The following is a 15,044-nucleotide window of genomic DNA, read 5'->3' on the forward strand; positions in this document are numbered from 1 at the left end:
AAACAGTTTCTTATAGGAAACCCATCTCAGGGAATTCAGTCTTATTCGGGACTAGCTGCCATCCGAAACATGTCCCAGAAGCAATTGCTAAAGGGGAGATGATCAGATTAAAAAGAAACTGTTCAGATGACAGCGACTTCAAGACTTTAGCCAGGGACCTTGAATCTAGGCTTCAACAACGCAGATATCCAAAAAAAGCCATTCGTAAGGCCAAACATTTGGTGAGCTCCAAAACCAGAGATAGTCTTCTGGTAGATAGACAAATAAATGATTCTAAGCCCTTTGATGGAGTGACGTTTGTCACCACTCACAGTGGACAATACAATGACATTTGTTCCATTATACGTAAGCACTTTAAAATCCTCAATGCAGATGATAAATTAATTGAAATGGTTAAAAGTGGGGTTAGGTGTGCATACAGGAAAGGTCCCACACTGGGCTCCCAGCTATCTCCAACTATGTTGCCGACTAAGACTAATGATGCTTGTGCGTGGATCAGACATCAGGGCATGCATAAATGCGGCCACAGAAAATGTAAACCGTGTGACTTTGTACGCACTGGAAATACATTTACAAGTTATGTTACAGGGAAAACATTTAATATCAAAACACTCTTAAATTGCACATGTACTAATGTGATTTATGTACTTAACTGCTCCTCATGTAAAATTCAATACATAGGTCTTACCTCCAGAGATGTAAACACCAGAATTAGGGAACATCTTTCCTCTTTTACTACAGTTAAATCGAGTACCCCTGTAGTTCAGCATTTCGGGGTCTACCATGGAGGGAACCTTTCTTCCTTTTCTTGGAGTGCTATAGAAAGGGTTCACAGACCTAAAAGGGGAGGTTCCATAGATCGCATACTGGAGTTGAGAGAAGCCCATTGGATTTTCACAATGGGCACTCGTATTCCAAATGGGCTCAACTCCAAGTATGATATCATGAATTTGTGGTAACTGGTCTGGGCTCCTTAGCTCTCTGTGAGCCACTCCTATGCATGTCATATTTATCTGTTTAGGACTCTGTAATCTCTTGCGCTATTCAGGCATTTGATTTCATTTGTCCATTTATACTTTACCCTGGATTACTTAGGACAATCATGTAACTTAGAAATTTTACCCATATTATTGCTTACGATTAAGATCTATAATTATGTTATAGGGTTAGGATCCGCCTTAACAGTATTTGACTTTTCTATGTGTATAACATGTTTTGACTTTTGACTCTTCATATTCTTAGTTAGAATGAGAATATATATAGCTAATATGGTACACATAGTACACAATGTATGTTTTGAGATTTTGCACATTGTATATTGCACTATTTCTAATTTTGGAGGTATGGTGTGTATTTCTCATTCTACAACATGTTTATTCCATGTATAAGTGAATGTTGTATTTGTCAATATCGCTAGGTCTAATTGCTTAGGAGGTACAGTTAATATTAGTTCTCTTTGTATAGAGTATGTAATCAACAGGTGTGTTCTAATTTTTAACCAATAGGATTTTAGGTAGGAGTATTTAGAGAGGTGTGTCACACAGCACTATAGGCTATGACTACGGCTCCCAGCCGAAACGCGTAAGCCAAACAGTGCCACACCTGTGATGTTTTTACTTGTGATTGCCATTCGTTTTTAATCTGAGTTTGAAATAAAGACGTTTTAACTATACTCTCCAGGACTACCGCTTTTCTATATTTCCACCTATAGGCATATCCATGTATGCTTGAGCGAGCATGTCTTTACATGCAAATGCCATTTGGTTAATTTTCCAAGTAATGAAACGATCGCATTCACTAGTCCCATACTGTGATTTACTTTTGAGGCTTAATATGATTAAATGTAATATGAAAGGTTTACTATTGACCAACAGCATTTCCTTGCTATTTAAGTTTTAACATATCAGCTTTTCCCTGCTGCCTTAAATAAGCAAGCAGGTGTTTTATCTGCAGCTATGATTATGCCCTAAAGGGCGAAACATGTCAGCAGCAGTTCCTGCAAGTTTATGCTATCCTTGTGACCCTTTGTGACCCATGTACCTATGGGTATTTTATCCGCAATATGTGAATCAATAAATGAAGTTGTGTTCAACGTCGTCTGCAACCTTGCTTTTTTACTGACCTATATATATATATATATATATATATATATATATATAAATATATATATATATATATATATATATATATAATATGTAGATCCCCAAAGGGAAAAAGGAAAGAGGCTGATCCGGAGACAAAATCTTGGTCAAAGGTGGAATTTATTCAGCATAGTTGCCAGAATACAGGTGAATGTACAAATGGACACCTGACGCGTTTCAGCTGAAAATTCTTGGTGCATGGAGAGCTATAAATGATCGAGCAGCCAATCAGTAATCCAGAAAACTGTTTAAAAGGAAACCCCTGGATCAATTGGCCGGGGCATAAGCTGCTATTTCATGTATGGGGCCAAGCACCTTATTCATATTTAATAGTGCAATAACATGAATACTATATACAAAAGCGCATAGAAGCCTAGAGAACAGATGATAAAAAAATAAAATATATAAATCTAATAAAAAGTCATAAACTTGGTAAAACAGTATTGTTACTAAACTACGCAGATTAAGTAAGTAAATAAGTAAAAGAAAAAAGGAAAAAATAAGATCATACATAAAAAAGAAAACAAAGAAAACAAGATATGTATTATTATGTAAAGTGATCGCCAAATAAAAAAGAAACCATCCATCAAATAAAATGAAAAATACAATAAAAAGCTTACACAAAATAGGGATTGTCAATATATAGAAAAAGGGCCACTGTTAATGGACAGAGCTTATGCATAAAATCCCATTGAGTATATGGTCTATATGGTCTATAGTATCATAGTATACAAAATAATTGTCAGACCATTATAAAGCATAGCTATACAAATGAATTTTAGTCAATGGATAAGTGGCTCTTGTAATGTTCAACATTAAAAAGTATTTGTTGTGTCAAACCTAAACTATACATCTAATCAGTGTTTGAAACCCCCTGTGGAAAGCCACAGGGGTTAAAGTTAGACACAAAATAGACAATATAATATCCCTAAAAATACCCTTAAGCATCCCAAAGGATGTACTTAAATATGAATAAATATTAGTCAATGAGGGTGAAGAAAATTCTTTTCTAGCAGGTCCTCTAAAAAATGAGGACTGATACCCATAGTGGAGGGTGGTTTATTAATTAATTAGAATGTGAGGGGGGATGTTTTACTTAGATTAGGAGATAGCTAATTATTCAATGAATAAATCTACATCCATTCTTTTATTGATACCTTCTGGGGCCCTGGTATGTAATTTAATTATCCAAAAAATTCTTTTTTCCAGAGGCTTCTCTCTCTATCTCCCCCCCTAGGAAGTTTCTTAATTATATCTATACCAATGAATGAGCAGTATTTTGGTCCCTGACCATGTAATCTAAAATGTTTAGCAACAGGGGTTTTAGGGTCTTTTTCATCCAAAGATTGCAAATGTTCATGAATTCTGTCCTTCAATGGATGAGTCGTGATACCAATATATTGGCTTGAACAGGATAGGCAGTTAATAAAGTATATAACATATTGGGAGTTACAGTCAATTCTATCTCTAATATGAAAAAATTGTTTAGTAACATTAGAGGAAAAAGTATCTGTTACTGTTATACATGTGCATCCCTTACAAGGGACATGACCACATTTAAAATACCCAGTTCTGGGACTCAACCAATTAGGTTTTTCAGAGGATTTTCCTGCAAAGTTCTTTCTTGTTAAATCACCCAGTGTGGGTGCTTTTCTAGCTATGCATTTTACTCCCTGTGTGAGAATTTCTGCTAATGCTTCATCGCCTTTAAGTATCATAGGTTTTTCCTAACTATTTTGCAAATTTGTTGGTATTGTCTACTAAATTGTGTGATGAATAGTGTATTCTTGTTTGATATGTTAGTTTTTTCTCCAATATAGTTGTTCTTAGTGTTGACTTTGCCTATAAGTAAGTCCTGTCTATTTATTCCTGCCACCTGTGTTTCTATTTGTTTCAATTATTTTTTGTGGTAACCCCTTTCTACCAATCTGTTGGTCAATTCCTGTGCTTGTGTATGGTATTTAGTTAATTCAGTACAATTTCTTCTTAGTCGTAAATACTGTGCTTTTTATATATATAGCCCACACAAACAGTGAAGTCACAGGATTTTCTAAGCAAAAATGAAAGTTTAATTGACGTTTCGGGGATATATTCTCCCCTTCTTCAGAACTTCGAAACGTCAATTAAACTTTTATTTTTGCTGAGAAAATCCTGTGACTTCACCGTTTGTGAGGGCTATGCTACTTGAGTAGAAACACGGGTGGCTGACCCTGAAGGGCGGATTCTGTTATTGTGTCTATATATATATATATATATATATATATATATATATATATATATATAAACAAATCCCCAAGGAAGGATAAGCACAGTCTTACAAAGTGTTTCAGCTGCCATTCATCAATAAAAAGAAGTCTTTTTATTTATGAATTGAAATAAATGCTATATTTTATGAAGACCAGTGAGTGCCTTTTTGTGATGGGGGTTCTATATATATATTTATGAATAACTAGAACATATTCTGCTATGTGAAGAACATTGGAATGTGAAATATTAATAATTTCATGTCTGATTGGCGCACTTAAGAAAATGCGACTGGGTTTGTGCACCAGTAGGATGTTAGTTTTTTTCCATTGACTTCTATTTTGACTAAATATGTTAACGCGGTTGCGATATTAGAAGTCTGGCTTTTTGCGCGCATCGGTTTACCACAAGCAGGAGCGATAAATATCGCTCCTCTCATAATCTAGCCCTAAATGAGAGCACAGATCAGACAGTTATATAGCCTACTGAGACCTCAGATCAGATGCATAGCACCTGTAGCTCCCTTTAGGACAGCTATATATCAAATGACACTTAAAATGCAGCTTAATTATTATTATAAGTATTAATGAAACATCAAGATACATGGAGGGACGTTTTCATCTGTTCCTAGCTCTCTCCCGAGCTTACATGTACCCTTTACAAGTATTTGACTTTAAATAAAGTCTGTTTTTACCTGCATCACTTGTTGCGGATTGTCTTTCTTTGCAGCAGGTACAAACATCTTTGCATTACATGGATGGACCCTGCAACCACACTATGCCAACTACCAGACCAAAAGAGACCACAGATTAGAAGTCTAGAAACTGCAGCCCTTTTAGTGAAGCTGTATGATCAAGCAAGAATGTAGATCAGAAGCATGGCCCCTGCATCTACATTATACCAGCTGTCTGACAAGATGAGAAAACACATCAGTGCTTCTGCACTCCCTATAATGTCAGCTATCTCTGCTTGAACGAGACCACTGGACCAATGCATGGTCATTCAGCCCCAGTATTAGTCCAAATGAAACCACAGATCACAAAAATACCGTACAACCCCTTGCTTGTGCTGTCTTTTTTTGATCCACAAGACATGTGAATAAGGGAAAAGAGAGACCTGTGCCTGGCAGTCACACTTCCACCCAGGCGGCTAATTTTAAAACAGCAGTGATAGTTTGCACTGCCGCCCAAGCTAGCTACAGTTAAAACCTCAAAACTTAGTGGTGGTGGTGGGGTGTATGCTTGCTTCTCACAAAATCTGCTGCTTTTGAGCCTGAAGCACTGCCTATTGCTCTGCCCCTGACTACAATCCTACTGTGCAAAAGATCTGGATTTGCACAGATCTTAGTATAGTGATCTTTCACAAAAATCAATCTGGTCCTGAAAAGAGTTAAATCCTATGGACCACCTCCTACTTCCACATTCAGATCCTAAGGAAGAATCCGAATGCACATCCCTAATCTGTATATATATATAATTGTATTAATATTTTTTTAAAGTAAAATAAAGTTTTTTTTATTTTTGACAGTGATTTAAGTGGATATGATATATGACAAGGCTGAACTGGGAAGGGCTAAAAGAGCATATGTATGTATGTGTGTATTTATATGTATGTAGATACATATGTATGCATGTCTAATCATAGTTTAAATGTTAGTAAAGAACTCCACTATTTGACCTTAAACCTTAACCATCTGTTTAGCGCACCTTTGGCTTAGCTCTCAAGTGATAGCTGACAAGAGTTTTTCAGTGTACCCCAATGGAATCTTTTATGTAAGGGATTTAGCGCACCTCACTATCTGACATGTTTGCACCCCCATGGCTTTCGTTTTAGCTCTAACAAGCTGATCTTCATTACACATCGCTTCTCATCTGTTGTACCTTTCTGCCCATCCCTTCAATGGCTTCCTCTACCATTCAGAATGGCTCCTGTTTTGTGGAACTCACTACCTCGCTCCACAAGAATCTCCCCTAGTTTTCAAAGTTTCAAGTGCTCCTTAAAGACTCTAGTGTTCAGACCATTGATGCATACAATGTACAGTAAACTTTCCTTACCTCCGTTCCTTGCCTCTTTTGTCATCCCCTTGAACCCCCTTAGCCTGTACACCTATGTGCCCAACTGTTTTGTAGATAACATTCATGTTAGGGTATTTACAACAGGGCCCTCCACCGATTTTCTCTTATAAATGCTACCTTTGCATATTGTACCCATGTTATAGCGATGCGAAATCTGTTGGCGCCATATAAATAACTGATAATAATAATAACACAATATTTTTAACTTGTATGATGGGCGCAAAAATAAAAGTTCTTTTGATTGTCTTGAGTGGTGTTAGCACACAATAGCAATAATATTTTTGTGCTATACTTTTAATCTAGGCCATAATTGTTTGTTGGGGTATGTTTAAAACTAATTAACACAGTCAAAAAACCTCACCATTTTTCAGTGACACAAGATGAAAATAATGCTTTCAATGTATACATTTTTTAGAGTGAGCATTTTCCCTTTAAGAACCAATTCATTCCAGAGATATAGGTAGGGAAATCTTTTCTTGTCCGCATGTTTCACACTGAATTATATTCATTTTCAAATGTCAGACTCCCTTTTAAATACCCTGAATAATCCCATTGGCTTCAACTGTATTATGCAAGAATTGATCACAGTCTAAAAATATTCACATTAAAATTTAGTACTGATTCATTGTTAAGAATAAATGAGAATGTGAAAAAAAAGAACAAAAGGATAGATTAATCCATTTTTATGACAGCGCTAAATAGGAACAGAATATAGTATTGCCATTCACTGATTTCCTTTAATCACTAACGTTGATTTATTAAGGGTCTGTTTCAAGATTCTTAACTTAGACAAACATTTTTTTTTTTTCATCTTTGGATATAGCAGCTCAATCAAAGCTAAGATTAGATCAGTGGCTAATTAAAAATGGTGCTGTTAATTATCTCAGCTATTAGTACATAACAATTATATTTCCTTGACTGAAGTATTCTGTTGAAAAGCACATCATTTATTTAGTATCAGCGACTAACTATATCTCCTGATGAAAAAATGATATATTTTTGAATCTAAGTTAAACGTCTTGTAAGTTATTCCCTTTTATCTAACACAGAGCTTCTTAAAGGGTTTTTGGATTGTGACACCGCAGATTAATTTTTAAAAGAAAGTGGTATCCCTATATTTTTTGCAATGTATTAAAGAAACATGACAGTACAAAATGAAAATGTCATATTAGGCAAAGCATGTAATTTTAAGACACTTTCAAATTCACTTATGTTATCAATTTCACTTTGGTCTCTTTCTATCCTTTGATGAAAAGCATATGTACATAACCTCAGCAGCAGAAATGCACATCTGGCATCTAGCTTGTGATTGGTGGATACACAATATATGCCTCTTGTCATTGGCTTTACCTATGTGTTTTATCAATTTGCAGGGGTCAAACACACACTTACATGCAAGCAACAGTGCTATAATAAAATACTGAAACATTTTAGAACATTTTATTTTTTCACTTTTATGTCCTTTTAAATATGGGAAATGTATAGAAAAATATACTAGCTATATACATCATTACAAAAAACATGCATTTTTGGAATGCTACAGAGTAGTTGGTTGCATCTTTGTGGTGCTTTTTCTGTGTCTATGATACACTCAGTGGCCAAATTGAATTAATTGAATTGATGCACCAAAAAATGTATTAGAATAAAAAACAAACAAAAAAACCCCACCTCTTTGTATTCATTCTTGCATTTTATTTCTTATTATTCAGTGAGCACCTATCATATAGACCAGTTGTGCCATAAAAATCAAATTAATTAGCAAAATAAACAAATATAACTTGGCCATCTTTATGTAAAATACATTTTAAATAATTAAAATTGATCTCTTTTTCATGCAGAATATATGTGTGTGTGTGTGTGTGTGTGTGTGTGTGTGTGTGTGTGTTTAGTTTTTAGATCTGCTGGTAGTTTTTGTCAACAAAAAGATGGAAATTTAGCAACAAGCCTAGAGCATGAGATTTTAATGCCAGTCTGGACAGTCCTGCATTTTATAAAACTGTTGGGTGTCATGGTGATTTAATGCCAAATAGTGCATTTATGTTTATGTAAAGTTGCATTTGATTATTTGGATTCTGAATGATGCCATGGTATGAAAAGAAAATCCTATAGTTATACACATAGGTAATTCCTTAATTTCACATGGACCTTTAAGTGAGGTATAATGAATTACTAGTATTTATTCAGCATTGGTCCCTACCAGTGTTGCTAACAATCCTGAGCTCTTAAATCATTGGAAGTTAAATTAATGGGTAACCATTGGTCAATATATCTGCTACACCTTACATTGAAAACCATCTATGTAGATTGAGGCCAATAGCTGCAATTGAAATAAGTCAGGTGACCTAGTAGTCTCAATGTCCTCTTTTACAGCAATATTGGAAGAAGCTTGGTTAATCCAAGCACATTCCTCACAGCCACTCACACTTCTGTCCTTCTGTTTTCTGTGCAACCTTTCTGATTATTGGCTTGATAACTAAAACTCACTGACATGGATAGAAATCCCACAGGACCCTGTATAGTAAGATAAACATCATTCAATGTAAAATATGAGTTTCTACCTTTTTTTGAAGGAGCTCACCGTACTATCTTCTTAGATCATCTCGCGTGAGCAGAGGAGATCATTGGACTATATGTGAGGAGCTAAATGTAATGATAGCTGCTCTGCACTTAATAATAATGGAAGACTAGTAGGTATGAATGTTATTGAGGTGGGGTTCATCTTTGTTCTATCAGGGTCAAAACAGTGATAGAGTGCGAGGTGAGATATGAGTCATGTAAATGGGTTTCACTTTGGGTATGAGTAGGTTCACAGTTGGATGTTCACAATGGCCAGTTTAAAGATTTGCTCATATGAACACTAATAATCATTTAATGACAATATTGAATTACTCTTCTATCTCTAGTTATTCTATGAATTCTATTAAAGGGACATATACGTAAATAGTAAGCAGGCCCACACAATTATTACAGATTTTGCATAATAAAATCTTCTTTAGCCTTTTTATACAGAGACTGGCACCCTTTACATTCCCCAAGGTTCTGATCTCAGATCATATTTATGGATCCATTTATCAAATATTCAATATCTGATAAAGTAAATTAAAAGTTATTAAACTGTCAATCCATTAAATAGTAGCCTACCATTAAGGTTCCCATTAAGACAAGCAATTGACTTAACCCCTTAACGACCAGCGACATACCCTGTACGTCACTGGTCTTTCTATGGGCTTGATTTCTTGATAGTGCTATTTCAAGAGGCCTGCAGGAGAGAAGGAGGTCATAATATCATTGTCCTGCACTATTATGACCTGACAAACCCTTAATGACCAGCGGCATGCAGGGTAAGTCATGGTTGTTAAAGAGTTAAGCTATTATTCATGCAAGTCTATCCTTATCCACCTGTCAACTTTCCAATTTTTCATATATCCATAAGTGTAATTGTGTTAAAAATGGTATCCCAAATACTTTTATATACTCCCCGTCTCTGAAGACACAAATGCTATAGAAAACAAAAGACTCACATCTGGCAGACAAAACAATAGTAATTATTTGGTAATTATTTGTTTATATTATTCTACTTAGACAATGTCGGTGCAAAGGGGTTGCAATAAAAATAAAACTTGATGCAACCACATGTATATGAAATTAAAGTGTTCAGTTAATAATAACCACATTATGTATCTAGCAGTATTTGTGACATCTCGGCTTACAACTATTGCAATACATCAAAAACCAACAATGTACTTTTGTACATAGAAATCATAGTGCCACAACATAAGGAAAAACTGTTGATGCACACAGAAGCAATACTATTTCCACCAAACAAAGTAAACCAAAATACTATATTTGAAATATCCTGTACACAAAATAATAATATAATACCAACTATCTGATCTAATTTGATGGTTTGCATCAATTGTGCCTTCAAAATTATCACCTGACTACCTTGCTTTCAACTTGAAAACATTGTACTTTTTTAATATAAATTTAAGCTAAACTGACCAATACAGGAGTGTGTATTCCTTGTTAATAGTTTCCTGAATAGGTCCTGAGTGGCTGATTGATAAGTGCATGCTTGTGCACAAGCTTGACTGACAGGTCAAAGTGCATTTACACCTTTCAGGTCAGTAATCTGACAAGTGAACAATATAGCAGTTAAAAAAGCAAATCAGCAACATATTTTTATGGCAAACTATATTAAAATAATATTCAGTGCCTGTACAACCCCAGCATACTATTGACTTTTTAAGTCCTTTTTAATAAATTAACTTGAGAGGTTAAAGGGACATGAAAAACTATTTTTTTCTTTCATAAGTCAAATGTAGAATACAATTTTAAACAACTTTCTAATTTACTTATATTATCTAGATTGCTTCATTCTCTTGGTATCAATGGACATGGGCGAGTCAATAACATAAGGCATATATGTGCAGTCACCAATCAGCAGCTCTTGAGACTATCTAGGTATGATTTTCATCAGATGATACCAAGAGACTGAAACAAATGAGATAATATAAGTACATTACAGTAAAATGACATGCTCTCTCTGAATCGTGAAAGAAAAAAAATGTGTTTCATGTCCCTTTAATCTCACTGGACAAACCTGTGCTACTAATGCAAGATTCTGGAGGCAAGTGAAAGGCTAAAGTTACTACTGTCTTTAAGCAGACCAACATAAAAAACCTAAAAAGATGAATAAAATAACCTAAATGTATGGAATACCCTTGTGTCCCCATAAACAATCAATTGGGCCTTCGTGAACTCAATATTTAAGGTTGAACTTTGCAAGGATCAGTTGATAAAAACTATAATTAGGTAAAGAAAAGAAAATCTTACCGTTCTTGCTGATATCCAACTCTTTAAGATTCACCAGGCTAGCAATAGCTGCTGGCAGACTTGAAAGATCATTGTCAGGCATACTTAGCTTCCGAAGAGCCTGGCAATTGAATAATTGCTGTCAAAGAAAAAGAGAATTACATTAAAAGGTCTTCAATTTCTGAATAGTACAAGATATAATACACTAAATAAACAGTATTTGATGTAAATTTTATGTTCACAAAATGTACTGTCATACTGGCACAGTCAAATTACATGTATTGTGAGAATGGACAAAAATTCATAAACTTTTGATACAAGCCAATATTGATAATAGCCCAATTTTAGAAGCCTGAGCATCCAAACTCTTAACATGTCATGGTGCTACAATAAAAAATGCATATTTACTAAAAAAAAAAATATTCTGCATTATGGCAATAGCATGAACTTTAAAGGACCTAAAAGAGGAAGTGTTGCTAGGAGACATCTGCTCTATCTGTAATCACTTTATTGCCCATGTACAGTAGAGGATGTTTGCTTCAAAATCATCTGACAGTATAACTTAAGCTCTGCAATGGCAGCTCTGTTATCTAGCTGTAGGCAGTGGCTACACTGATATTTGCTCGTTTAGCAAGAAAACAAGTAAGTTGTTTGTTTTTTTTATTTCAAAATCTTTTTCTTTTTTGGTTTACTTTTATTTAACATATACTAAAGGAGCACTGTTTTGTATACCTTTAAAACAGAGTAGCTATTGGTGTGCAACCGTAAATAATCACTGTCCAACATGCACAATATTACATTCATTCCAGTTATTGCCAATCATTTTTGTGCTGTGGGACAATCTTAAGGTACTTTTAAATCTTATATAACTTCTTTTGTTCAGTATGTAATCCTCATGACACCACAAGAACTTTATTAATTTAGTATAATTATATAAAAATGATATTTGTAAATAAGTTGTTGACAGTTTAGAATATTTATGTTGAAATAAAAAAATAAAAAAAATCAGTCATTTGGGATCCTTTTACCCACCCCAGTTTTCAATCACTAAGATATTGGTGATAAACTTTCAAGTCATCTTTTGTATAATGATCTACTTAGAAGATTAATTAAATACTATATACTATAAATATAACTCCTCCTGTTTTTATCATCTTCCATTTCTTCTTCACAGAAATTATATAAAATGTGGTATTCTATCTTTTTTTAATTTATTTTCCATATGAATGCACTCAAGCCAATATTCTCATATTCAGAAGCAAATCTTCAACAATAACCTAGTTCCTACTACTCTTATTTCATCTTGATTTTACTTTCCATATAAAACATTATTTTGTAAAAGCTGCTGTGAATAACATGCAAAAATTGTAGAACTATTTAAACTATGGAATAAAATTAATGTGACATTAGCAAGCTTTCCTTTATAAAAGAGAGAAAATAATCTGAAAACAAATTTATTTTTCTTTACATACCATATGGGTATTGACAGTACTAGCCACTGTCTTCTAAAATACATTGTTTTGTAGCTATTATATGTCTTGCATATATAAGCTAACCTACAGTATAGTGATTAGGCTCTATAAGAACTTCCAGAAAGTGTGACAATATAGAGTGCAAGATGAAAATTTTTATGCTGGGGCTCAAAGTGGCGACCACGGAGAGGGGAAAGGAGGTACAGCTATTGAGTTGTTAGTGTATGTAATACAAATGCTACAAGCTATGACGATGATAATAATAAAAATAATAATAATAATAATGGTATTATTATAATTAATAATAATGTTTGTATTATTATTTTTACTATTTTTATTATTTTATTCTTAATAATAATAATAGTATTAATAATGATAATAAAAATATTATTAATAATAATACTGATTGTATTATTATTATTATTTTATGTTTTAATAATAATAATAATAATAATAATAATAATGTTAGTATTAATAATGATAATAATAATATTAATAATGATAATAATGATTGTATTATTATTATATTTTCTAATAATAATAATAATAATTTTAGTATTAATAATGATAATAATAATATTAATAATACAATCATTGTTAATATTATTATGATTATTAATATAATAATTAATACTTTCACTATTATTATTAAAAAATAAAATAATAATATTATTATTATTATTATTAATAATAAAACAATTACAATAATTGTTATTATCAATATTAATATAATTATTATCATTATTAATACTAACACTATTATTAAAAAATAATAATAATACAAATAGTAATACTATGCTGGAGTTTAAAGTGGCAACCACTGAGAGAGGAAGGGAGGCACAACTATTCACTGGTAATTGTATATAATAAAAATGCTACAGGCTATAACCATTATAATAATTATTCTTATTACTATTTTTATTATTATTTTATTTTTAATAATAATGATTATAATAATCTTAATAATAATAATAATAATAGTAATAATGATTGTAGTATTATTATTATTAATAATAATAATATTTTATTTATTAATAATAATAATAATAATAATGTTAGTATTAATAATGATAAGAATAATAATCATACAATCATTATTAATATTATTAATAGTAATATTATTATTGTCATTATTAATACTAACATTTTTATTGAAAATAAAATAATAATAAAAATAGTAAATAATAATAATGTTTTTATTATTATTATTATTATTATCATCATGTTTTATTTATAAATGGAAACATATTCTGCAGAGTTAAACACAACAGCAATAAATACATGGCCCAAACACAATGAAGAATAAATTAACATATCAATTCAGGAAAAAAAGCCCTATCTAAGTACATGAGAGCAATTATGCTTAGGAATTTATTTTTGTAAAGAAGATGTTTGAATTAACGGTCTGCTAAGGGAATTGTGTATTCCCAGTTTTTATTATTAAGTGGGCAGATATTAAAATTCAGTAGCTATGGTAACCACTAGATTATTGATAATAGTTATAGTTTAAAACAAATAAGATAGAAAGGAGGCCACTGCACTAGCAAGGTATGTACACACATAGGCCTAGATTTAGAGTTCGGCGGTAGCCGTCAAAACCAGCGTTAGAGGCTCCTAACGCTGGTTTTGGGCGCCCGCTGGTATTTGGAGTCAGTGATTAAAGGGTCTAACGCTCACTTTTCAGCCGCGACTTTTCCATACCGCAGATCCCCCTACGCCATTTGCGTAGCCTATCTTTTCAATGGGATCTTTCTAACGCTGGTATTTAGAGTCGTTTCTGCAGTGAGCGTTAGAGCTCTAACGACAAGATTCCAGCCGCCTGAAAATAGCAGGAGTTAAGAGCTTTCTGGCTAACGCCGGTTTATAAAGCTCTTAACTACTGTACCCTAAAGTACACTAACACCCATAAACTACCTATGTACCCCTAAACCGAGGTCCCCCCACACCGCCGCCACTCGATTAAAATTTTTAACCCCTAATCTGCCGACCGCCACCTACGTTATACTTATGTACCCCTAATCTGCTGCCCCTAACACCGCCGACCCCTGTATTATATCTATTAACCCCTAACTTGCCCCCCACAACGTCGCCGCAAGCTACTTAAAATAATTAACCCCTAATCTTCCGACCGCAAATCGCCGCCACCTACGTTATCCCTATGTACCCCTAATCTGCTACCCCTAACATCGCCGACCCCTATGTTATATTTATTAACCCCTAATCTGCCCCCCACAACGTCGCCGACACCTACCTACACTTATTAACCCCTAATCTGCCGAGCGGACCTGAGCGCTACT

At 33.6% G+C, this 15,044-nt stretch overlaps 1 protein-coding gene across 1 annotated transcript in view; it reads right to left on the reverse strand.

Moving 5' to 3' along the window:
• Nucleotides 1-15,044, reverse strand: part of LRRC7 (leucine rich repeat containing 7) — a 518,594-nt gene that overhangs the window by 428,085 nt on the left and 75,465 nt on the right. The window contains exon 2 of the mRNA XM_053693367.1: nt 11,297-11,414. Within this exon, the coding sequence (XP_053549342.1) occupies nt 11,297-11,414 (118 nt within the window). The remainder of the gene's footprint in view (nt 1-11,296; nt 11,415-15,044) is intronic.

The sequence above is a fragment of the Bombina bombina genome, chromosome 10 (genome assembly GCF_027579735.1).
Source record: "Bombina bombina isolate aBomBom1 chromosome 10, aBomBom1.pri, whole genome shotgun sequence".
Lineage (NCBI taxonomy): Eukaryota > Metazoa > Chordata > Amphibia > Anura > Bombinatoridae > Bombina > Bombina bombina.